Source organism: Magnolia sinica, chromosome 17 (assembly GCF_029962835.1).
Source record: "Magnolia sinica isolate HGM2019 chromosome 17, MsV1, whole genome shotgun sequence".
Lineage (NCBI taxonomy): Eukaryota > Viridiplantae > Streptophyta > Magnoliopsida > Magnoliales > Magnoliaceae > Magnolia > Magnolia sinica.
Genome location: NC_080589.1, coordinates 1463866 through 1491018, shown reverse-complemented (window position 1 = coordinate 1491018; position 27153 = coordinate 1463866). Strand labels below are relative to the sequence as shown.

At 41.0% G+C, this 27153-nt stretch overlaps 1 protein-coding gene and 1 non-coding gene across 3 annotated transcripts; one reads left to right on the top strand and one right to left on the bottom strand.

The window, feature by feature from the left end:
• Positions 1–8833: 8833 nt before the first annotated feature.
• Positions 8834–23157, bottom strand: LOC131231142 (guanosine deaminase). Of its 2 annotated transcripts, none has more exons than XM_058227235.1 (5): positions 22790–23157; positions 16382–16441; positions 15532–15722; positions 9242–9346; positions 8834–9133 (listed from the first exon to the last, which is right to left on the bottom strand). In XM_058227235.1, exons 1-5 carry the CDS (start codon positions 22803–22805, stop codon positions 8945–8947), a joined length of 561 nt encoding a protein of 186 aa, XP_058083218.1. In that variant the 5' UTR covers positions 22806–23157; the 3' UTR covers positions 8834–8944. The 2 variants fall into 2 exon arrangements, with proteins under 2 accessions (XP_058083218.1, XP_058083217.1); XM_058227234.1 differs by lacking the exon at positions 22790–23157 and adding an exon at positions 20736–20847.
• Positions 9959–10119, top strand: LOC131232191 (U1 spliceosomal RNA). The gene has a single exon (XR_009164809.1). It is a non-coding gene; the product is annotated as a U1 spliceosomal RNA (small nuclear RNA).
• Positions 23158–27153: the final 3996 nt, after the last annotated feature.

Sequence of the window (27153 nt, the reverse complement as noted above, 5' to 3'; positions counted from 1 at the left end):
AGGAATGACTTATCTCTAACTCCTTGCATGAGCGCATTGAGAGCCGTTTCTTCTGAATGTTTTCGAACCTGAAGGGATTCGAAATTAAAACGCTTGATATAATCTTTCAGTAGCTCTCCCTGCTTTTGAACTACGTTGTTCAGATGTGCAGGGGGCTTCAATTTCTTCTTTCCGCCGATGAAGTTGGTGAGGAAGGCGTCGCTCAGCTCAGCGAACGAACTGATGGACTTTGGTTTCAACTGTTTGAACCACAGTCGAGCTACATCGGTCAATGTAAGAGAAAAGGCCCGACACATTACTGCATCCGAGGCATCGTGGAGCTCCATATAGGTTCTGAAGCATTCAATATGCTCGGTCGGGTCGGTCTTGCCGGTGAAAGGAGTGATTTGAGGTAATCGAAACCTCTCGGGCAACCGGGCCTTCAGTACCAAGTCCACAAAGGGGGACGCCTTCGCTTCGGACCCGATTGAATATACATTCCGGCCGTGCTTCATGTCCGCCATCTCTTTCGCCATCTCTTCTCACACTTCTCTTTTAAAATTTTGAATATCGGCTTTCCAAGGTTCACTGCTCTCTGCCGTGCCTTCCATGGATGGGCGATTGCGCCTTCTTCGCTCTATCTCGTGCCGAAGATCAGTCGGGGGTAGGGAAGCGTTGGCTGACTGCGCTGGAGATGGTTCTGATCCGCCTTGGGGTTGGCTCGGCCGGAAAGACTGCGGCGCGGAAGGTTGAGGATCAACCACCGTAGTTGGTACGTGTGCTGTCTCCCTTTGAGGATGCGGGAGCGGCTGCATTTGTTGCTGATACATTCGTTCCAGCATCTGCTTCATCATATTCATATCAGACCGGATTTCTTGAACCTCCTTATCCAACCGTCCATCGTCGCGACCCCGCTGATTGTTGCTTGTCCTGGTCGCTCCTCGTTGGCGGTTGTTAGGTGGGTTCTGGGCTGCGGGGACCGCGACTGGACCCACCGGCCCTTCAATCTCATTCAAATTTTCCTCTGGGACCGTCCTTCTAGTCATTACCATTGAAATCAATATAGAGATATGAGATGGCTTTTTTGTACGGTTCCCACAGACGGCGCCAAGCTGTTGATGCAAATATCCGGTTCGTCCTCTTAGACCTTCGTATACCTGCACAGAGAGAGGACAAAGGAGACCCTGGCTTGAGCAGGGGACCCTCCGATGCCAAAGTCAGGCCTGGATTCTGGGTCTAAGTGTATTGAGGAGTTTTTTAGAGAGAATTCTTTTCGTACCTTTCAAGGTGACCGGGGTCCCTCTTTTATAGCTGCTGGGGCATTTAATCGCACGAGGATTCTCTTCCTGATATTGTGCGTGGGATCTTCTCCTGGTATCATGGAGATAGGATCGTGCCCATCTCGAGCCTTCATCCGATCCCGTGAGCTTCGGGGTCGGAGATCTTATCCCAAGATATCCGGGATGAGGCTTGATCTTACGATGGTCGATTCTGGTAAGGTGGTCCGCCCGACGCATGCTCGGAATGCTGATGAGTCGTCCGAACCGACTCAACCTTTGTCTCGGTTTAGCGAATCATGCCTCGGATTTGACACATCCTTTGGTGACCCGAGGCATTAAGTCCGAGTCTGCGGACTTGTATTTTTTGTTCCCAACAATTATCACTTCTAAGTGTTTGTTTAAATAGAAATTAGAGATCATAAATTAAGATTTAAATACACTTTTCAAATTTTTTTTGTGAAGTGCAAATTAAATGAGCCATTATTATCACTTCTAAGTGTTTGTTTAAATAAAAATCATTGCTCATAAATTAATATTTGAATACATGTAGATGCAGGGACGGACGTGAAGAGGTTGAGCACCGCCTTCCTCAAGGGATAATTACTCCAAATCCATGGAGCTTCAGAGATTCCTCAAATCCACAAAGGAAAATAGGAAAAGAGAAATAAATTTAAAAAAAATTTAAAAATTGATTGATAGATGATAAAAACGAATTTACAATCCTTTAAATAGTAATACCAAACATAAGAATATGTTTCAGGATCAAACTCTAACTCAAACTTCCTAAAATTATTTTTGTGCCTTACTATAAACTTACTATTTATAGACGACATGATTACTACTAGACTTCATGGTTTTTGGCCAAAAATAGTAAGTGTCCAATTTGGCCTAACCATGTTGTTATCCCAAATTTTTAAAGCCCTTTTCATATTGGCATAACTCCTAAAGCTCAAAGGATGAAGAGTTATGATCGAACTAAAACTTACGTTATAGTAAAAATGAAAATAAAATGAATTTTCGACCGTTGATCCGATTGAATCTCGCGAATTCGGCGTGAACAACCCGGCATAGCGGGTTGATTGGCTAAAGTAGCTTCTCCTACCTTAAATTCATATATGGTACGTCGAATAACTCATTCTGATTTGCGAGATATGTCTTTTTAAGGGTTCTGATGGTCTTGATCACTTCCGCCTACAATCAAACCTTTTCTAATCCTAATTGTCATGGTCCTCCTCAACTTTCATACAGAACAAATAAGATTTGACGAGTATCCAAACGTCAATTGTCTCAGTAATGTAAAAAAAAAAGTGCTATTATTATGATTTTATTACTCAAAATAAACATAGAAATTATTAGTCAAATGTAAATGTAACAAGGAGACAAATAAAGAAATTTGTAATTATTGTGTTTTTTTCATAGCATTATTTGAAAAATCTTGAATCCAAATAATAACATCAGTGTATTTTGATGATGATTTGACATTGAAATAATATAAAAATATTATTATTATAATTTTAATGCTTATAAACCAACTATGAGAATCAACTGCAATTTATACAAATGTTGCTAGAAGATGGATAAAGTAACTTATAATCATTACAGATTTGCTTTACACCATTGCTGTTATTGTTGAAACAAATCAACTATTTATAAAAAACCTAAATTAACTGACTCAACGGTCCAAGTGTATTGGTGAGCTCAATGTATCATAACTGATGATACATCCAAGGAAGCACTTTAGGTTGATGATCCTAACCATTTGATCCATGGCGCCTAATAATAAAGGCTATGGTTGGAATAAAATAGTCATTTCTTGTCTCTAGTGGTATCAAATGAATGGGTAGTCCAGATTCAACCCTTAAAATTGAAATTGGTGCTATAATAAGTCATCTCAATGCTTGATTTTGCAATGTCCTAGTTGGCTAGACATCTTCAAAGTTCTAGAATTTTAAAAATCAATGGAAGGAGAGAGAATGTGAGGAGATGGTGTGGGGATGAAAGGTAGAGGTCAAATTCGTATTTTGGGTCGGCTCCCAAACACGTCATGATTTCGTAATTTGTGGCAATCTTCGATGTGACCCTCACGTGTGGGAGTAGTTAGAGAGAGATGGATTGAATGGATGGACAGTCGAGATTGATTGATACGTAAAAGATTGTCAAGATTGAGAGGGAGAGAGGGTTCGATTGAATGAACAGTTTAGATTGATTGATGCTGAATGAACAGTCTAGATTTATTGATTCTGAATGGATGCGCGATATTGAGAGGAAGAGGGGGTTAGATTGAATGGATGGTCTAGAGTGATTGGTATGGAATGGAAGGTCAAGAGGTCATAGAGATTGATTCAATGGATGATCTAGATTGTTTGATACAGAATGTATGGTTCAGATTGAGAGAAAGAGAGAGAGAGAGAGAGAGAGAGAGAGAGAGAGAGAGAGAGAGAGAGAGAGAGAGAGAGAGAGAGAGAGGGGTTGGGTTGAATGGATGGTCAAGATTAACAACCCATCACCCTGGGCCAACATGTCAAGTGTCTAAGACCTCGGAGCCCTACAAAAGGTGGGCCCCGCCATGATGGTCATTGGGTGGGAAAAGCAGGCTCGTCCGGCCATCCGGTGGTCCACATGAGTAGGTAGACAGCCGTACGTTTGGACTGGTCTATGTTCATCGTGCGGCCCACCTTTTGCATGGCTAATAAAGTCATACCCAACAAGAGGTTGGCATTAGTGTCGGGCTGTAGCTTTAGCTACCCCACAAGAAGCTGGAGGTGATCATCGTCGACAAGATGAGAGAGAGAGAGAGAGAGAGAGAGAGAGAGAGAGAGAGAGAGAGAGTCTACGCAAGTTGCTAACATGAGCATGGGTCTCGCTACGCAAGTTGCCGGGTCAGGCGCCGATTTCGTTTACTACACCCTTTCTTTCTTTTGACTCTCCGACCATCTCTCTCTCTCTCTCTCTCACGTGAATCTCAAATGACCATTACAACCTCAGCACAGGACTTCCAAACCTACAAGTATAGAACCATGGAGAAGCAGAAAGTCCATTGCTGGACTACTATGTTAGTTTTGCACCATTTGAGAAATGGTGGTGTTACTAAGTTCACCCAAATATTCTAAAGATTTCACTCCTGATGTCATGATGATCTGGAATGGAATTCATTGGGCCCACCATCGGGAGACACTCATCATATGATCTAAACCTCTAATATGAGGCCTTCAAATGAACGGTTAAAACAAATTGCACTACTCACAGTTTAAGTCCTACAATTTGATGGCTAGGATCATCTGATTTGTGTGATGAAACATCTCCTTACGTGGGTGGGCCTGATCACAGGGATGGACCCTTGTGCCCCTATGGTTATGACCCAAGTGATGCACCATTGTAGTGCTGGGTTGCCCGTAAGAAAACAAACAAACAAGGGTATTAGCACCCTGTAAACATATTCATACTAACCAGAGTTAAAAAACCCAAAACCTCAATTGCATTTATGTTAATCTGTGTTAAGTTGACTTAATGACTCAACCACGTCTTTACTCGATTCGACTGGACTCAGGCATTTAAAAATAGTTATGTTTAGTAACATTAATCAATTACTTGAAATGAATAAATGCATAGCCCATGGTGCATTGTAGATATTCGAGTGGACGACACGTCGAGTCAGTGAGCTGACTCGTGAGTTTCGAAAGTAACAGAATTATAGAACTACAACATTAGTAACACTGTAGTTTTATTGTGGGGACATACATTGCTTTCGCCGCTTAATTAGGAGGAAAAATGCGATTTTCTTGGATAAAGTGGGCCTTGATAACCTTAGGGAGGAGTTTTCCTCAGATTGAGTCTGGTTGCAGCCCGTGCTTACTTGTATATTTTGGTTTTGCTTTTTTTATCCTCATGATAGGCTTCCCGGGCCTTTTTTCTCCCCGGGCAACCCGAAAGTCAGTCAAGGTCTCTGTTTGTGGCTCCCACTTTATTAATATACTATGATTTTAAACAAACAAAAAAAAAAACATAATTATAAATTATTTTTTTTTAAAAAAAAAAGGGTGAAAACGGCGGTTGAAGACCGTTGTTTAAGGGAATTCAAGAGTTCTTATCCCTCTACCTAGAATCAACAACTTGTCGGTTTGAATTTTGGTGTCTTGGGATAAGAAGTATCCGAATGAAGGATCCATGAATACAATGATCGCGTGAAAAATCAAGTATGAGTTACACAATCTTGGAAAAATAGATAATGGTGTTAGCTAATTAGAGTAACATTATCTATGCTAATTCAAGCTCGAAACAATAAGGAAGTTTTTAAAACAATTTCTGTACTTTGACCTTAGCTTCATTCCAACTTGCCCTTAATTAATGGGCCATGACGAACGGTATCTTGATTATCATAAATGGGTTTGCAGTCTTTCTCGATTAGTCAATATTTTAGCAGTGTATTTTCTGTTGTAATTGTCAAAGAATATTGGAATGATGATACATTGATGTGATGGTCTTGATGGGAAAATCCTAACCCTTCAATTGGAGGCCTGAAAATAAATGGTTAAGAAAGAAATTACAGCAACTTTCCACATTCAATACAAAGAGGATCAATTGGGAAGATTTTCAGTGACTGGGATATCCATGCATGATGATGGGGCTAATGGGGACACTGGTTTTTAGTTTGTGTAAGTGGAGCCCATGTTTAAGTGATCCAGACGGTTGGTACCATTTCAGGCCCCACTGTGGATGGGCCTTGCTCTAAAAGCTTCCTTGATAGCAAAATGCTTGCTTATCAATTGGTGCAGTCAAGAGGATAAATACAACAACAATCCACATTGAATAAAAAGGAGGCCGAAGATCGGTGGCTTGGATTTTCTGATCTTGGAGATATTGAAATCCAGACTGGGTCCATCACAGAAAAATGGTCTAGATCATGGAAAAGTAGGCCCAACTTGCACAAGCTGAATACCAAGTCTTCATTATTTAAGTTAGATAGGTGGAAGGTATGATTCATTTAACAAGGGGTTAGAGACAGCTCCAACATCTTCAAAGGCAATTTATTGAGAATGGGTGTCATAGAAACGTAGTTGTCAGTGATTCATAGCATTTTCTATCAAGGGTAGCAAACTTTCCATATCTTGACCAATCAAACTGAGATACTGTATTTTAATCATATCACCCCATCAATGTGATGCATTTCTTACCACTTCAATTTTCTTGATTCAAACCAGTCAAGCTGCCGCTTGAAAGTATTGCTAACCAGTGGGCTCTCTCTCTCTCTCTCTCTCTCTCTCTCTCTCTCTCTAACACACACACACAGATTAATTAAAAATTTGATTATGATGTTTTGAGGCCTATCCTACAGTACTTCTCATGTGGGGCACAGCCCACATCCAATCCCTCCACAAGGTGTGCCTCTTCATGTTCATCCCGCATCCCAAAAATAAGCCTGACCCAAAGCACAGATGGCACCACAAGGAACAGTAGGTGGGGATGCCAGCGGCACATCAGTAAAACCTTTCAGATTGTGTTTGTAAGGATCACACACACACACATATATATATATATACACGGAAACGCTCACCTGCGAACCAGTTCGTACCTACTACGGACGAACTTTTTTGAGAACCCATCCTACGTGACGTGGATCCAAAATCTGAACCGTTCATGTGAAGCAGCACCTCGTGAAACCCCCCAGGCCTAAGTTTTACTTTGATCTAAAACTTTGATGGCCCATGAAAAATGAAAACATTTTCCTCCCTTGATTTGCATTTCTCTTTGCTATGGCCCAACAGAATTTTAGACCAGGGTGAAAATTTGTCACATGGGGTTTCATGGAATTCCGCATCACATGGACCGTTCAGATTAGACACCCATGACACGTGTGCAAAAGTGCGCACGTGCGTAGGTGCGCACGACTCTCTCTCTCTCTCTCTCTCTCTCTCTCTCTCTCTCTCTCTCTCTCTCTATATATATATATATATATTCCAGCCAATCCATTTCGAAGGTGCACCCTGCTGGATGAATGGGCACCCCACAAACCAGTCCATTCCAAAAGTCATGTTTTAGGTATACTTTTTCATGTTGTGGCCCACCCAGGTTTTGAATCGGCTTGATTTTAAGGTTCCAAGGAGAACAGAAAGGGGCTGACCTTATGGACGGCCTGGATGTGGGTTTACAACTTAGTAGAGCAACAAGCACATTTGTAGTAGTTGTTTCTGCAACTCTTATTCACTTGTCCGTAAAAGGTAATAAACTCACAAGAGTTTCAACACGAGGTCATGGGTTCGAGCATCCATTGCCATGATATCTTATTATGGTGTGAGTGCATGAGCATGTGTGTGGTGTGAGTGCTTGTGTAAAAAAAAAAAACCACAATGTTGAGACCAAAGGTTCATTGCTACACAGCTTTAGCAATTCCAGTGCCGATCTTTTTCAAACTAAGGTAGCAACGATTCATTAACAATTGAAATGGTTAAGGATGCGTTTGGTTGCACCAAATATCATGATATGTAATGATTAATCAGTCTAATTTGGTGCATCCAAACACCCCCTTGGAAAAAAAAAAAAAACTAAAATCTAATTTCCTTTATAAAAAATAAAAACAAAAAATAAAAAAATAAAAAACAACAACCAGATTTCTCTGTCGAAGAGTTCAGATCCCCAACTAAAGTTTAGAGCTTACGATAAAAACCAAGTCCCTTGGTCACATCCATTTGTGGCCTAGATAAGGATTCCAAATGGACCATCATGAAGTAACCAATCAGATCTTGACATCTTCACCATCCAATATACTATCATAAAACTCTGTAACGTAATTGCATTGGATTGTATGCTCCCATTTGCCATCATAGTTCAGAAGAGTATTTTCTAATCCATGCTTGCAATTTCACGCTCTCTCCCACTTCCTTCATCCTGCTGCTTACAACTCGGTCATCTTGATCACTCATCAACTGGGGTCCAGCCCGCCGTTGATGGATCATGTGGAAACAACCCCATCAATCAGTGATCCTCGAATCTCTTGCAAAGGTGTTGAAGTCCTTTACATGGACGGTGAAGTATGCAGATTGCCTGCGACACTCATGTGGGCCACATGACAGGAAATAGTGGGGATTGAACGCCCACCGTTGAAACATTTGTGGGCCACAAAAGTTTTGTATCAAGCTAGTATTTTCGTGTTTTCAGTTCGTCCCAGTGGTAATGACCTTATGAACGGTTTGAATGGCACATAAAATCAAGGTGGACCACGGGCAGGTTTCAACGGTAGGCATTTCTCTCCCCACTTTTTCCTGTTGTGTGGCCCACTTGAGTTTTGGATCCACCTCATTTTTGGGTTCATGCTCTTACATGAGCTGGTAAAACTAGCTTACGACTGAGGTCGGGTGTTGCAGGCAATCTGCATCCAATGGTGAAGATCTCTAGTCATTGGGGTTTCTGGCATGTGCCAATCCTACTAGATGAATGGTCTAGATCACCAGATAATGGCCTACAAAGGGCTAGCAAAAATGCAAGCAATGCATGGTCTCATCCCATATAAAATCTGAATTGACAGCAATCCAAGATCATGTATTGCAAATGACTGCATGAGTCTAAATGATGTATGACAATGATGAGAATGAAACCACTTATTTGGAATGGAGAATCAGTGGCACCACAGAATAATAAAGGAAATTCATGGAGAATGGTCTTTCCTTCCTGTCAGCCCTTGAATTTGTCAATCAATACATCCGAAACTTCTCCTTGGTCTTCTCAAAGACTTGTTCCGCGATGATGGCACCATTACCATCAGCTCTTTTGATCTCCAAGTGGGCCTTTTGGTAGAATCCAGTGCCCCTCAATGCATCAGCTATAAAATCATCGAATCCAATAGCTATTGCCGCCTCTGCCTGGGCTCCGTACACCAACCTCTGCATTACAAGGACAGTTCATGTGAAACCCAATCAAAAACATAACTGGATAGTTTTTCAGACAAAATACCGAGTTGTGAAAAGAGGAGAGAAGGGATGGTGTCCCACCTTAATTCGAGAAAGATGGATTGCACCAAAGCACATTGGACAAGGCTCGCAAGATGCATACATTTCGCAATCGGAGAGCTCAATCCTTCCAAGTTTCTTGCATGCCTATACAGTATACATGTATCACACCATTCGTGAGATTCATATGGATGTAATTGATAAAATACTACGAATGTGAAACACAAGCTTCAACAAGAACACATGCATGCCTTTATGCCACATATGCAACTACAAAATACAATGTGTATTCCATGGCAATAAGAGAAACTGCACCAAACTCAAGAAGAATACAAGAAGTAGAGAACTGCAGTGTTGCCTCATGCACATTCATTTAGGAGGAAGATCGTATTTTTTCTTATTTGCATTGTATCTGATGATAGTGATTCTATATGCACGTGGCATATAAAAAACTAGGACTAATACCAAAAACGGAATAACCTCCTCTTTTCCTCCCATCCCAAAACAAAAAAAGAAAAAAAAGAAAAAGAAAAAAAGAAGTCATTAATGACTAGGTAACAGATTGACACCTAAAAATGGATTTTTGACAAACAAAAAACGATGTTGCGGAGACAGGATTTGAACCTGTGTCTTAGCTGAAAATAAGTAAGGCATTGATGTCGGTTTCCCATCTGTTTTCTGCAAATAGACCACTGCAGTGTCTGGGATGCCTCATCAGGTGTCGGGCATAGTTGTACAACTCAGGCATAGGTGTCAGGCATACTTAGCTGGACGGGGTCAATGGGTGATCAAGAAGGCCCATGGCCTAGGTTAGTGGCTTCCATTGCACTTGGGAGGGGCACCGACTTAGCATCTCCTCAAGTAGGAGAGTGCATGTCATAATTTGTGGTAGAGGGGGTATGCATTCGCACGGGCCCCTGATAAATTTTAAAAAATTAAAGAAAAGAAAAGAAAAGAAAAACTTGGTGACTCAACTTGAAACTAAGCTGAGTGCACTCGAGTCGATGAGATTTGGATCCAACTCACCCCAAAACTTGCTTGAGAGCATGACTTGGCCTTGATTTGTTGATTCAACACGATGATCCAGCCGACTTGACTTGACCAGTAGTGAGTCACTCGCTTGAGCTGAGTTTTATATGAAAAGGCAATGGTTTTTGGTACCAGCATGCAAAGGTTCAAATCCTTTCACTCCAGATTATGAACACCTGATCGGAGCTGTCAAGAACAAGCTGATGACTACAGGGGAAGCGGCTGACTGCAGCCCTTAAGCCCAGCTTGTAGAACGCCAAAAGTGTTAACCTAAACCTACTTTACTAAGAGGAAAGAGAAGGGAAAGAGAGACAACAGAGAAATCCTTCCAACCAGCCAACCTGCATAGTTGAACACAACCACAACCACAACTAGAATAAACACTTCAGCTTCGGCTAGGTTCTTCCATCATCCTGGCCCTTGATTAACTCCTTGTTCCATAAATTGGTCGCTGCTTTCTTACTAGCTTGTTTCTACAACTTCTTAAGGGCTTGTGGAGTAACGCACTTCACTTGCTCTCGTGAAACATGATCTTTGGCTTCTTGGGAAAGGAGGTTTTGCAAAACCATGGGAGACATGGCCCAACTCGTGTTGTTTGCAAAAGCCTGGTACTTGTGGTATGCCCACCTCCATGAAAAAAGAGGTTCTCGCTTTCCACAAAGAAGCGAGGCCCACAAGAAGGGTGAGTGCAAGCTATTTCAAAAAGACAGAAAAGGGGTGAAGCTTTCCTTTGTATATTATGGTGTTGGGTCATCTTAGTAAATTACAAGATTTGATGTGGTATGGGGTTCCTTTGATTTCCAGATGCAGCTCAGGGCCAATGTATCTTTCTGTCAGTTGATGAAATCAAGGAAAGCCAGCTCCATTTGATTGTGATGAGTAATTTTTTTTAGAAGCAACGGGAAAAATATATTAAAAACCAGGCAAAAGGAGAAAGCATACAAAAGCAAGAAAGAAATACAGAGCTGCTGAGATAGCAGAACTGACACTAACACCCTAAGAAACAAAGGTCATAGCCTTTCAATCCCTTAACATTAGCTGCCCATTCAACCAACAGCCTCTTGGCCCTGGCCCCCACCACAGAAGCTGAAGAAGACATATCGTTGAAGCATTTATCATTCCTTTCTAACCAGACCGACCACCAAATTGCCAAAATGGCCAATCTCCAAATGGATGTTCTGGGTTTTCCTAGCCTCCAACCGTGCCAGGACGAAAGGAGATCATGGGTCGAATCTGGAATGCACCAGGATAAGTTGAACTGTTGTCCAAAATCGTTCCGGATTTGACAAATGAAGGGGCAATGCACCAGAAGATGGTCCACCGATTCCGCATCTTGCATACAACACAGGCAGATATTGATGAGCTGCATTCCTCTTTTACGGAGATTGTCAATAGTTAGGATTCTGTTACGGTCCACCAGCCAACCAAAACAAATAAACTTAGGGGGCACTGGGTATCTCCAGATGCAGGGGGATGCTGAGATTGGGGGGTTTGAAGAAGGAGAGAGATAAGAATATAAGGATCTGACTGTGAATAAACTGGACTTATCTATCCTCCAGATAAGCTTATCAGGCTCAGAATTCTGCGGCATGGTCTTGGAGATGCAGTCGAGGAGGTCCATGTACTCAGTAATCTCGCTATCTCTGAGATTTCTTACGCATCTAATGTCCCAAACTATTTGAGCAGCCGTAGAAGAGTAGCAATCCGAGATGAAAATGTTCTTGACTCAGTAATTTTTCAAAATCATTTCCTTTTGACCAAAATAGCCAAGGAAATATGCTCGAATGACCAATTCTCTAATTGTGGCACGAAATCATTGGGCCCCACAGTACAAATCCCGGAACCCATAACGGATTTTCAGGCAGTCCACGGAATGAGCAAAAGATCATTTCCACAGCATGATTACAAATAGAGGAAGTGGTCACTTTATGTGCCATTTCAGTGTGAAGGTATCTTCACACGTCGAGTTGATGCTGACTGAAGCTGCAGAGGCATTATGGTTAGAGAGAGGACCAAATCCAATTTGGGTTTTGAGTAGAAAACCAGCGAATCAAGTTGTAGAAAGAATAACTGGCCTGGTGACCAGTATTTGTTCCTATATCTGTAGATCTTGAATTTGCATCTTCATATCATCATCATCATCATCATCATCTTTCTCCCAACAATTTGGGGTTTGCTTTGAATGGCGGACTGACAGACGTTCTAAGATCATCAGCCCACCAGACATCCAACCTACCCATTTTATACAGGCTTCTGAAACCGGCCATGGAAGAGGCTCTCATTTACACCGCTTGCATGTTAACACTCTCATAATATGAAATGCAGCCTGACATACATGCAGGCCCCAAACCGAGAGCAACCAAAGTGGGCTCATGAAGGGGCAGTTGCCAGACAACCTGCCGTGCATGATACACCTGGGCATAAAAGGTATGCTCAAGTAGCAGGCTGCACAAACTAGCAAGGAACCCAGATGATGATCAACATGACTCACATGTCAACAAGGTCGAGCCCCACACAGCACCTTAGCACACCTATGGATTGCTACCCACAAAGGAGAAATTACAAGCAATTGATGTCTACAAAATGATGTACCAGAAGAGCCTGCTGAGCATGTGAGTTCAGGATTGTATGCTTTCCAATAATGGGAATGTCTCAAGTCCAACCGGTTATATCACAATTTATAGTCCACCCAGCAAATAACTTCCATTCCATCATGTTTGTGTGGCATCGTCACAAAAATCAGACCCATCAACTCAACAGGTGGGCCATACAATAGAAAACAATTTCTAGACACCAATAAATAACAAAACACAAGTGTGGTTCATTCGATGAGTGGACATGGCCGATTTTTGCAAACGGTGATCCTCATGATGTGGACAACCTACTAGACGGGTTTGATATGGAATACCATGTGGGGTATAGGAAACAGTCAAAAGTTTTTGAGTTTTTTTTTTTTTTTTTTTGGGTTTGTGGGGATTGGAAAGAAAATGCCAAAAAAAAAAAAAATTTAAATAAAAAAATCAAAGATGAAAAGTTTGGGTTTAACACAGTTTTGACTACAAGATAGAGTAAGTGTATTTAAAATATAAGATCAAAATATAGAAAGTCAGTTAAAACAGGCTTCTGTCCACTAAAAATAATTTTGTAAAGCAATAATGAGAATTTCTATTTCAAATCCTATCGATTGGAGAAACAGATTCATAAAGGCACCCCAAATAGCTCGGACAAGGCTGTGATGATGACGGCGATATATGCCCACACATAACATACAAGAAATCCCCCTATGTAAAGGAATTACCATAAGAATTCCTGTTTCCGTAGACACCAGAATCCCAGTACATTGGATGATAATGATATACACAAGAAAATCAACATGATGATGATAATATACACAAGAATTCTCATCATTAAAAGAGACGAGAATGTAATTCTCTAGATGATGATAACAATATACACGAGAATTTTAACTGTGGACGATCTGCACAAGAGAGGGATGATCTTGCCCACCGTTTGTCTTTTGTGTAAGCTAAGTGAAGAAACAGTGGAGCATCTTCTCATCAACTGTCCTTTTGTGGCAGGGGTTTGGGAAAGCATCATATCAGTATTTCTCTTTGAGTCGGCTCTTTATGGCCTAGCATGGTGGCTTTCCTTCTTCATCCGACAAATGGAAATGGCTTATAGCATTGCTGGCAGCTTTGAGGGGCATATGGTGGGAAAGGAACGAAAGATGTTTCAGGGATAATAGTCATTGCTAGGTTTTTATAGTTAACAGGGTGTTCTTCATGATTAGGGAGTGGGGTGACTAAGCTGGGGGTTGAGGTGTTGTATTTTTAGTTTTTCTTTTCTGTTTGTCTGTTTTGTCGTCTGCTTTCTCATTTCACCCTTTGGGCTTTTAAAATAAAAATAAAAAATAAAATTCATCCTTCAAAAGAAAACATACACAAGCATTCCCTTCTCAACTAGCACTCCACGTGGTACCAGTTAGGAAGTGCATTAACAACTTGAAGTGTGGAAAGATTCCACAAGGAAAGCCACTTGATCATGCATACATATACATTTTGGAAATAAGGATGAGTCCCTTTCGAATGTGCTATGTAGGAGGGAATAAAATACAGGCTTCATTTTTTACATCTCTGATCTCAATCTGTCAAAATTCCAGTTGAATCATGTTAATGATTATTTGAATTAGTCCCATTAGGTATATTGAGGAAACAAAAAAGGTTCTACTCTCAACAGGTTGGGCTACATAGGTTTCTTTCAAAATGTTAGCAAGTGTTAAAAGCCCTAGGAAACAAAGTGGGAGCATGACTCTGAAGCATGTTCTCCAGTGAAACCGAGTCGACTCACTTCCGGTGGAGTTTAAACCTAGTTCCTAACATCACAAAGGTCAAGCTAAGGCACAATTTATGTTCCATGTTGGTTGAAACTTCCTGGTTCAAGATTGTTTCTTGTCCACTGAGCTGTCAGGTTCTATTTGGAAAGTGTGGAAAACCCAGTCCACATCGAGCAGAATGAAGAAAAGCCATCAAACTGTCTCGAAATAGATAAGTGAGGTCAACGTGGCAAAGAGGCCATTCCACTCAATGCAAATATAGAATCCGAACATAGACCTAAGGATAACAATAGATACGGGCATGCCATTTAATCGAAAGTGCCACCGAACAAGTATTCACAAGCATTTCGAAGATGGGGCACACTCCAATGGTACTGACCAGTTGTGCGGCCTACGTGATGTATTACACCATCCAAGCCATCCATCCAATGCATCGCCTCAAAAAACCCCTAATGCTCGATACTCAGCCCAATCCAAAACTGAACTGGGGCAACAGCAAAGAGAACATGCTGGAAGGGAACAACCAGCCTTGAATTTCAAAGAGGCACACCTTAATCATAAAACAGTCTGGTTTTTTGTCCTGACCCGTCATCTGGTCTGGATGAATATCCAAACAACTTGGATTCTATATATATAATATGGTAGGCCCCACTCTAATCAACGGTGGGAGTTCCCTCTCCAAATGTTCCATGTATTATGGCCCACCTACATTAGGGGTTGGCTAATTTTTTGGGGATGGGGGTTGATGGATGGGTTGGATTCCATGAACACATCACTAGGCAGCAATGGAGCGCACACCTTCGAAGAATTATAGACCAGGTTCAACCATTTTCAAATAGGATAATGAGCCAATGTTTCTACCGTCCATTTCAAATGCCAAAACGGAACTGATTAAGAAAGGGCCTCGCTAAAAAGCAACGAATATAATATATACCAAACGTTCATGTGAGAAAATACTTTCTCGTCTTACCTCTCTAACAGCTGTCACCTCAGCATGGGCTGTTGGATCTGTGTGCTTCAAAACCATGTTATGACAACTCACAAGAATTTCATCATTATGAACAACAACAGCTCCAAAAGGGCCTCCATCTCCACAATCAACCCCATTGTAAGCTTCTTCTACAGCTCTTGACAAAAATTTGTGATCTCGATCCTGCACAGCTGAATGATCCAAAGAAAACTATGTTAAGTGCCAACAACCATAAATCGCAATTTCATTCACTTAAGGAACAACTAAAATAGACTTCAATAACCAAAAAGAAAGAAATTGACAAAAAAGAAGAAGAAGAAGAAAGGAATGGAAAACGAATCATAGTACTCATTTCACCTTTAGACAAGCATTCCTTTGTCTAGAGCCTTGCTAAGCTCACATGTGTGCAATAAAGATCATCTAAATGCCACATATATGCTAGCATGGCACAATAGGTCCGGGATCCAATCCTTCAATTAGAAAGGCACCACACTATTTTGATGCCCTAGCCCTAGAATCAAGTTGATCCACTAGTCAAGGTGGGCCACAGTCTGCAAAACAAATGTTCATCTCTGAAAAAACTTTGCTGAAGTTTTCTAACATATCCGCTTGTTTCCAATATCGGGTCCACATGTTGAGTGGACCAAATTTACTTCTGGGAAAACATGTAGAAGGTTGGACCAACTTGATGACTGGATCTCACACCTATGTGTCATGCTAGCACATGTGTGGCGTGTACATGAGCTTTATTGCACATGCATGTGCGCTTAGCGAAGCTCCTTTGTCTAGATAGAAGAAATAAAACCAGACTAAGAAGATACAAAGAGCCAAAGAACTGATTACTGCTTACCTTCTTGATGGCCCGGAAATGCAGAAGCTACAGCAATGGCTCCATCCTTGGACTCCAGAACTGAGAAACGAACAGGACAAAGAACAGAGAAATTAATAAAATCAATCAAACATAGCCCAATACAATAAAACCTAACTTGTTTGTGATTCTTTTTATGAGGACTTATTTACAAATTTCCACTAAAATAGAATTCATTATGATACTAAACATAATGATGCAGAGGAAGAATACAAAAGAAAGACTAAATAAATCAACATGAACACTCCAAAAGAATTTGATCTATCTGAGAACTTCCACAGGTAAATTCACAAACAGTAGAACGTAGCTCTCACTGCAAGCCGTGTGTACCCATAGTGTAGAAATTGCACAAGCAAGACTATGGAGAGGAGGGTCTTGGCATCCATAGAGGAGAAGATAAAAGACAAAAGAAGAGAGTGTAGAGAGGAGAAAGAGAGATAATAACTAAAAGACAAAAACAACTTTATTCAAAAGTAAGAAATAGAGAGAGGAGATAGCTTTTGCATACATGTTGTGTATGTAGTATGTACTAGCTAGCCTTAAATAGAAGAAGGCTCTTTATTTCTTAATCTTACTAACACCAAAAGTCTAAGAAGGAAATTTCCTAACCAATCACTTTCCTATTTTGACTCAACCAAAGCTTGCTTAATAACTACGTATCCTAATTAAATTAGGACCCAGCAATGATACTCAACATACAAGAGAAAAATAAAAAATAAAAAAATAGCTTCACATGAAGAGGAACAACACAATTGTTGATCCGAGAATATGTATAGTAGAAGGATTATATGATCCTCAACCATGGAAATAAGATTACAGTTAAGAAGAAATGGGGTATATTGATACTGACTCCTAAAGCCCAAGAAGGGCTTCAATACAAGGCTACTTTGATCCTGAATCATAAGGGCCTGTTTGGGTGCCACTTAAAATGAGTTTATCCCAATTAATTGTAATTATGCGTCAGAGATCATATTTCTTCTTTGGTAGGAATCGAAAATATCTTTATAACCAACAACCATGATCTCTAATACATAATTATGATTAGTAAAATGCAATGAAGTCATTTCTAAGTGGCACCCAAACAGGAACTTATATTTTTCTGAAAAAGACAATGACCAAAGTACCTTAGGTGAAGTACACAGAGAATAACTTTAGGGTAAAGCGGGAAATAATACATCATCATCATCATCTAAGCCTCACACCAACTAATTGGGGCTGGTATGAGGGAAAAAAAAATACATGAATCGATAAAAAAATGCATGAATCAAAAACACCATTGAGGTGGCACAGTAAATAATACATGAATCAATAAAAAGGGAAATACTCTCTCTTAACAAAGAGATTGTGCCAAATTCTCCTAGATTGGTCCTTGGCAGTTTTTCAGTTGATGCCAAATTCTCCTAGATTGGTCTTCGGCCATTTTTCATTTGAATACGAAATAGGAACCGTTCTTTCATTTTTTTTTTTCTCTTATTCATCTGTTTGCAGGCCAGTAATAAAAGTGTTGAGATTGTCCATTTAGGAGATTTTGGCAGATGGGTCATCCATTGTGGGCCTGCAAATTGATGGTCTGAATCATTAAACCATGAGGCCCACTTGTACAAACTCAGGACCCAAGGAAACTACATATCCTTGGGTGGAAGATCATAAAGCTCCACATTCATAGTATAAACTATCGCTTTCCACAAAAAATATAGAAACAACATATAATCTAACTAGTCACCAGTTCTAGTCATCAGGTGACCATATAGGCAACCACCACAGGGCTATCGCTTAGGGTCACCCAGGTGATTTGACAACTATGGTTCTCCATAGAAAATGCGAATATCTAAGTATGCACATTGTTTGAATTATCTCTGATATTATCGAAATATCCCCGATATTATCTTTATCTCCAACTTGGCGAGTAGAGATACCGATAACACTAGTATCAGAAATTCCAGGTATCATCAATTTATCGCTAAATACTGCCAATGTACCAATATCAACAATGTAATTGCCAATATTTTCAACCATGTAAATTCCAGGTGTCGCTTTTATTGCCAATGTATCAGTATTGCCAATATTTTAGGTGACACTTGTATCACAACAAGTGTATTGACGATATTTTAATAATATCGCCAACGTATCAATATCATAAAAAAATTGTTTATTAAAAAAAAATCCAGTTCAAGTTTTTTTTTTTTCTTTATGAGCACATGATTGTATGCAATGTTCAATTTGTCATTGATAATATTAATAATATCTCGACATTATCGTTATCGCAACATGCGCAATATTGAGACCACAATCTTTCGTTTCCTTTCCAATTGTTGATGATTTCTTGGCGAAATATCGTGTTGTTGATATTCTGTAATATTGATGGATGTTTGGATGGAAGGTTGGATGAATGATTGGCTGGTAAGATGGGATAAATGGGATGGTTGGACTGATTTCTTAAGATAGCACATGCTTTTAGGCCCCCATTAAATGGAAACTTATTATGCATTCATTCTTTTTGCATTTTTTTTTTTTTTAAAATTCCTAAATATGCAAATATGTGTATTTTAGCATCTCCTGAAGTTTTACTAAAAATTCCACTGTTTTCCCTATATCTCCCTACATTTCCGGTTATCAGCGATATCGATATTGTTTCCATATCCCTAGCGAGGGAAACTTGTAGTGATACTAATACTTTGAACACTGAGTATGCACAAAGACAATTCCATGCCTTAACTAGAGCCCTCTCATCACGACCATACACATACTCATAAACAAGAAATGAGAATGAAAAAAGAAAAGGAATTCAATAAGAAACTCCTTAAGAGAACAATTGAAGCATCTAATACTTCTACAAATTGCCAAAATGAAGCCTATGATGGCAATCCTACAACCATAAGAGATAAATAAATAAACTATATTTAAACAAATGAATCAATAATAATAGTCTAGGAAAAGAATTAAATTACATGAAATAAACCAACCCATATGAGAATTCCCCCCTCAAAATTCCACCGACTCAAAGAAATAAAGCTGAATTCCAATCCTACATAGAGGGGTTATAAAATCATTGACCTGAGGATGTGCATGCCATCCTTGGGATTTCAGTCTGTGCAAGGGGAAAACATGGTTCAGTGATCCAAACTGTTGGTCCATATGGCACCCACAGCTGGTCATGCCTCACAAGTTCCTTTATAGGACAATCCTATTCAATTTGTGGTCATCAAGTAGATTGTTAAGAAATAAGGAAGGGTCTGCTGAGGGGGTCCTTAGTCGAGTCCTTACGTTTTCTAGGGAGCGGGCTCCCTGATTGTAGGGTGGGTGTTACTTTGTTTGGGGTTGTTTTTTGGTTTCTTTTGTAGTTGTTTGCTTTCCCTGTTGCTTCCTTTTTTCTTTTTCTCATGTTTCGTGTGCTCTTTTCTTTTTGGCCGCTGGCCTTAATAATATTGCATCTTTAAAATTTTTTTAAAAAAAAGAGTTTTTTCTTTTTATGACGACTATTCCCTATGGATGCACGTAACCACCTGCAAATCACGTGCATTGGGTAGTCCACGGAGAGGGGAAAAAAGATTGTTAAGAAGGGAAATACAGCAACAGTCCCCATGCAGCAGAAAAAATGGCTCAAGACGGGTGACTAGGATCTTGCAATCTAGTAGATGTAAGGGGATGGTCCACCTGAGGTGAGATCCAACAGATCAATGATCTGGATCACTGAACTGGGGCCCACCACTTGTACTAACTGAAAACCCAAGTATATTATCCATACCCCTGGGTCAAAAATCTTAAAATTCCTCAACCAAATGTAACCATGAAAGGAAAAAAGAAAAGAAAAGAAAGGAGCATCATATTCCATATAGACTAGGGTAGTCATTAGATTTCTGGTGGTGTATGATGCTTAATATGCAGGCATAAAAAAATGTACCTGTGGCATTCATTAACAGAAAGTAAAGCAATTAAATGCGGAACCCATGTTGCTAAGTCATAGTCCCAAAATTTGATTGGTTACGCAATCCTAACCTCTAATTCATGAACGCTTGTTTGTTGAAATAGGACCACTGCTTTTTCTTTTTCTTTTTTTTTCCTTTTTTTTTAAATAAATAAAAATTCTTAACCATCCGATAAATGTCCAGCAACAAATAGACAGATAATTGAGTAAGCACAATTTTCTGTTCATGATATATCTAGAGAGAGACATAATTTGAACAATTTAATTTGAATTAATTGCATTCCACGTATGCAATTTAAAGTAATTTCTAAGTGGCTACATATCATCCATCACACCCTGCCAGCGTATCAGGAAATGAAGAAAAACTATGTAAGTAAGATGAAGAAGAAGAAGAAGAAGAGAAAAGACAACCCGACCCATGAGTAGCCATATGCAGGGTAGCTATGATACAGGAGGCTCCCACATGTTCCTCAAATCCAAACTGCCCAACTAGTGGGACCCACTGCATGTTTGTCCAGTACCCAGATTCAAATTGATCAGACAATACCGACCTCTGACAAAGAAACACTTAATCATCGAATTTGGGACCTTTACTAATTTCCATTTGTACAGTCCATCAAATGCTTGGCAATTATTTAGTTGGGAATAGACTTTCAGCATAATTTACGAGTTATAATCCATAAAAAAACGGCCCACTAGGACAGCTCGGATTTGATGCACATGCATGCCTTCAGTGCGAGACCTAACATGTATCCTAGCTACAGCAGCTGTATGCACAGTAGCTATGATACAGCTGAGGCTTCCATACCTACACGTAACATGTGTCTCAAATCCAAACCAACCAACTTGTGGGGGGCCCACTATATAGGTTGTTCCAGTACTTGCAATCAAATTGATCAGACAATACTTTTGTGATAATTGGATACTTTATCATCAAATTTGGAAACTTTATTACTTTGCGTTTCTAGCAAGGTATTCTGTAATGGTTATTGGTTACAGCGGCCGTAACGGTCACCACCGTTAACTTTACGATTCGGGCTACCGTATCGGCCATTATGGTTTCTTTTATTTTCATTGAAAAAAACCCGAGAAACTATATTGGCCTCGCCGTTAAGAGGCCGTTACGGCCTTTATGGGTCTTTTTTTTTTTCCATAATGGCTGTTACGGCCGTTACGACTCCGAAATGTATAACGGTTGCCATCCTTCGTTGTTACCTTTACGTAACGGCCTTTACAGCCCCGTAATGAATGTCACGGCACACTATGGTTTCTAGTCCATCGCATGCCCAGCAATTGACTAGTTGGAATCATCCTTTCAGCAAAATTTTCGAGTTATAATCCATGTACAATGGGTCCACAAACTTTGGTTGGTTTGATGCACATGCCATTTTGTGTACGGTGGGGAACCTCACATGTATCCTAGATAGAGCAGCTGTAAGCACAGTAGCTGTGATACAGGTGAGGCTCCCCTACCTACATGTAGCATGCATCTCAAATCCAAACCATCCAACTACTGGGACTGACTGTCGATTTGTCGGGTACTCAGAATCAGATTGATCAGATAATACTGATCTCTGAGAAATGGACACTTACTGTCGAATTATTTTTCTACTGCCCATTTCTACCGTCCATCGGATGCCCACCAATTGACTATTTGGGGATGACACTTCCAGCATAATTTTCGAGTTATGATCCATCTACAGTGGGCCCACTACTCAAGCAGCTCGGATTTGATGCACATTGCGTCCGTACCGTAGGTGACCTCACATGTGTTCTAGCCATGGCAGCTCCCCTACCTACATGTATCATGTGCCTCGAATCCAAACTGCCCAACTAGTGGGGCCCACTATAGATTTGTCCAGTACTTAAAAATCAGATTGATTAAGACAATATAGGCCCCTGATAAATAGAACTTTATCGTAGAATTTGGAACCTTTACGACTTCCAATCTACCGTCCATTGGATGCACACCAATTGACTAGTTAGATCATCCTTTCAGCATAATTTCCTAGTTATAATCCATCCAGAGTGGGTCCACTAACTTGGGCGGCTCGGATTTGATGCACATACCACACGTACAGTGGGGGATTCCACAAGTATCCTAGCTACAGAACATATGGCTGCTCTGTATCAAAATCAGAACCATCTGAAAATTTCTACTCATAATTCTGAAAATAAAAAATTAAAAAAAAAAAAGAGAGAGAGAGAGAGAGAGAAAAGGAAGAAGAAGCAAAAGTAGGGGCTAATGTATCAATCATACGATATCAATAAAAAAAGATTTAAAAAAAAAATCAAACCAAAAACTCCATAAATTAAATAAGTCCAACCCATCTGAGGATTCAAACTCCAAATGCAATCTTCCAATTCCCAACAAAAAGAAAAAAACGGAAAGCAGAGCCCAAAAAATGAGGGGAAAAAAATACAAGAATCACCAAAAGATGTCATGAAAGATCCAAAATCCTTACCCTTAGCCTCTTCCATGAAAAATCTGAGATGGGTCTGTGCGGAATCGAAGGGAGTTACGAAGAAAAGATGAGATTCTTCGAAATGGGGCTGTGAAAACGAAGGGCTATGATGGGGTGTTGGCCGACGATAGCAATTTATACTGAAAAGGAGGGGGCGCAAATGGCAAAAAGGACTAAAAACTAGAGGTCTTTTTGGGCTGTTTTTTAAAAATCTCCTGAGAAATTTGGAGGAAATAGCAAAATCCTGAACAAAATCTACAAAAAAATTGGGAGATTCCAAAAGAAGAATGCAATTCCTTGGAAAGGCTTGGATTTTGAAGGTCTCTTTATGGTACGCGGTACGCTTTTCCGAATCTCCGCACAGAACATCACACCTCTTTCCAGGGAAGATTAACTGATAACGTACACCGCTGGAGCACAGATTATAAATAACCCATCAGGCACACGTACGGGTGATCGGCACCGTTTAAGATGTGGGCCCGTTACAGGGACCATGTACACCTCCATAAAGCCACTGATCTCGGCCTAAATTCATCCTGGACCATTTATCTGTGGGACATATCGTTTAAAACAATGGATGGCCGTTGGTTTGGCTCATTTAAGTTTACATTTCCCTACATATGATTGAGGCCTATCTGATTGACGGTCATAAAATGGCGTTATTTTTCTTTTTAAAGTATTCATTTATCTGAAGGTTAGGAACGTTTTTAGGGAGATCCATATGTCCGCCGTTTATTCATGGTGCAGATCGTACTTCTTGAACGGTTCTGATCACCCGAAACATCTACCGTTTATTCATGGTTGAGATCGTACGACTTTTTGAACGGTTCCGATCACCCCATACATGGGCCCAGACGCTGGGGCATTATTTGTAAGTGCTCCCGCGATGCACCTGCCTCCTGCCCTTTACAGGGTAATATTTTCCTCCACAGGCGTAAAGCAATTGATGGCGGCGTGGCATGCAGCTCCGGCCGCCGGTCGTACATGAGGTTCCTGTAATTCAGTTTTTACAAGTGGGCCGATGGTTTCAGTGATCTAGGCCGTTGATATTATGCCCCGCAACATTGATATTTTAAAATCATATCCGCAGAATGTTTGGCCCTTTTTTGGCTTGAATGCCAACCGTTGTTGATTTTCTATTTAACGTTCCTTTTTCTTGATACTTATTGAAAGGTTAGGAATTCTCCACGTGGAAGAATTTAGGTACCTGGGCCATCCACGGTGGTTCCCACAATATCAACGGTTTGGATCAGTGATTTGTTGTCCCGCTTGTACAGACTGCAAAACATGAATGGTAGTGTACGAATAATATCAATGGTTTGGATGAGTGGATACTTTTGAAGAGTCAAAATCAACCCAAATAACTACTCTTGAGTGGGCCCACCTGCGCTGAAACGATGGATGGTTTAGATGTTTCCTGCAGACGTTTTAATTCAACATGCATGTGTGGCACGCTGGATGAGTGGACCAGCCAGATCATTGTGCCGTCTGATCTTCGCGGGACGGTTTGGATGGTTCTGATGTCCTTCACGTGCAACACGCGAGTTGGGAGGCACATGAAGTCACGTGCAGCTAGCTGTCGGTAGGTAGGTAGTTCTCCCTTCTTCTCTTTTATTTTTTATTTTTTATTTTTTTATTTTTAATGTTTCTACGACCGACAATCATCTCTAATCATTGCAATTTACAAGATCGATTATCGGCCGTATGATCAGCTCGTGTGTGGGGAAGTCATGTGTTTTGGAAATCTAAGCCGTGCAAAACGTGGAGCCTCACCGTGAAGGGACGGGCATTTCCTGCGAAAGCCTTTAGGAGGAAGTTCCTGCGCTGGGATGCTGGGTGGGTCCACAGTGATGTTTGTGATAAATCCATTCCGTCCATACGTTTTCCAAGATCATTTGAGGACATTCTACAGAAAATTGGATGGATACAAAACTCGAGTGGACAGCACGAGAGGAAACAGTTGTGCTTCAGTCATCACCGTTGAAACATTTTTAAGGCCATAAAAGTTTGGACGTCATATAAAAAACCAAAGTGGAGCCTAGGAAGATTTCAACGGTAGAAAACTCTTTCCTCAATTTTTCCTCTCATATAGCACACTTTAGTTTTGAATCCACATCATTTTTCGTATAATGACTTAAAATCATCTCGGAAAATGGATGGACGGAATGGATTTATCACAAGCATCACGGTGGACCCCACCCAGCATCCCAGTGCAGGAACTTCCTGCGAAAGGCTTTCGCAAGAAATCCGCGTCCACTGTGAAGGGCTGTGAAGGGCAGGTCGTGAAATGCCATTCGCAGGAAATCTGCATCCACTGTGATGGGCAGGTCGTGAAATTTCAGGCCGGTTCACTCATTCATCATCATGATACTTGATGGCGGAATGGATGAACATATGGTCTGATCTTGAGCTAGGCCTTGTTAGAGCTGGGCATCGAGTCGAGTTGTGTTGAGTTACAAATGACCTAGCTTGATCTAGTTTTGAAATATGCCTAACTCGAACTCAACCCGAATTGGTACCGAGTCCAACATGCTTAACCTGATACGAGTCCAGTATTCCTTGCTCCAATTATAATAACTACTCTTATTTTTATAAGGCATTCACAATTATTCACACTATTTGGGAGGAGAGAGAGAGAGAGAGAGAGAGAGAGAGAGAGAGAGAGAGAGAGAGAGAGAGAGAGAGAGAGGAGGAGGAGGAGGAGGAGGTTTTTAAAATACCAAGGAAAGTGGTGCGAGAACACTAGGACCCAATTGGGAAGGCCCTTACGTAATCGCAAACACAATCCGGCCAGGAACCTACCGACTGGAAGACCTAATAGGACAGCTCATGTCTCATCCCTGGAATGCCAAGCATCTCAAGATATACTATCCTTAGCCCGGTCAAAGAGCAATCCATACTCGGCTCGTTATCTTTTAACACTTAGAAGAATCATAGAAAGAATGTATAATGCGCAAATAAGTAGCAAAAAACATGTATTTACTGATCAGTAAAAAGTATTACATTGTTGGTTTAGTGTTTATAATTGTATCATATTAACAATCAATAACACTCGGACATCGATAAAGGACGATGCTCGCCGCTGTTGACACGCTTGGCCCCGAAGCTTGGTGTGCTTGAAGTGCCTGAAGTAGATGTGTGGAGAAGAAAAGAAGCGTACCCCACCACACTAACTTCAGGGCTCGGCCTCGCCCGTCGCACGAGGAGCTAACCCAGAAAGTGCTGATGGATCTACATCAGGAGCTGATGGAGCCACATCAGGAGCAGTAGCAGAGACGTCATAAGTGTATGCCTCGGGGTCTACCGTCACCTTGCCATCAGACCCTGACTTGCCCTCATCGAAGCCGGATAGATATAGATGGGAGAAAGACTCTTTCATTAAATTAACGCACTCTACGTAACCTTGTCGATAGACAATGACTCGATCCTCCTCATAGGCTGAAGATGAAAAATACTGTTCCACCGCCTCAACCTTCGCGGCCGCAAGAGCAACCTTGTTCCTCGCCGCGAGCTCTTGAAGCTTCTTGTAAGCCGAGGCACGTTCTGTAGTGACCTGCTTGAAGGCCAACCTGGCCTCTTCCAATTGCGAGGCCATGCGGTCCCTCTCTGTCATGACCGTCTCAAGAGCAACCTTTGCCTTCTTGAGCTGATCCTCTACAAAAACAGCCCGAGACTCAACAAATGATTGCCAAGCCTCCACTTCCAATTGTCGAGCCTCTGCATCCGACAGCTGAGCTTCCGCATCCCCGGCTCGCATAGTCAAGGCGGATGTCTCCGCACGGGCCTTCAGCATGCAAGTTTGAGTTGAGTTGGGTTATGGATTGAGCCTGAGTTGAGTAAGGTTGTAGATTGAGTCGAGTCTAACAGATTAAGTTTTGGGTTGAGCTACTGATAACTTGGACTCTCTAACTTGGTTTGAGTTTGAATGAGGCGAACCCTATTCGGTTTGGACCGACTCACACATTTAGTTTGGATTGGTCCAACTGTCCGAATGAGTCATCCGAGTTAGTCTAATCAGGTCGTTCCGTTCCGTGCCCAACTCCAGGCTTTCATTAGCGTCCATAAACACAATGAACTGGCTGACTTTGCACTAGTCCTATTCATTTCATCAGCAACTAAAAAAGATTAAAAATAAAATAAAATAAAAGGCAATTGTAGAAATAAAAGCACACTCACATCGATGCAGGTTCAAAGTTGGGATATGACCGACCAAAGGGTCCCTCCGGATCTCTCGTCATGCTATATTTGGGAGCAGATCAGGTGTTACCCGGGTCTCACCCCAGTGGGTGTTATCCTTATTATGTGGGGCCGTCTTGATGAATATTTTGTATATCTATGCCGTCCATCCTTTTTCTCATGTTATT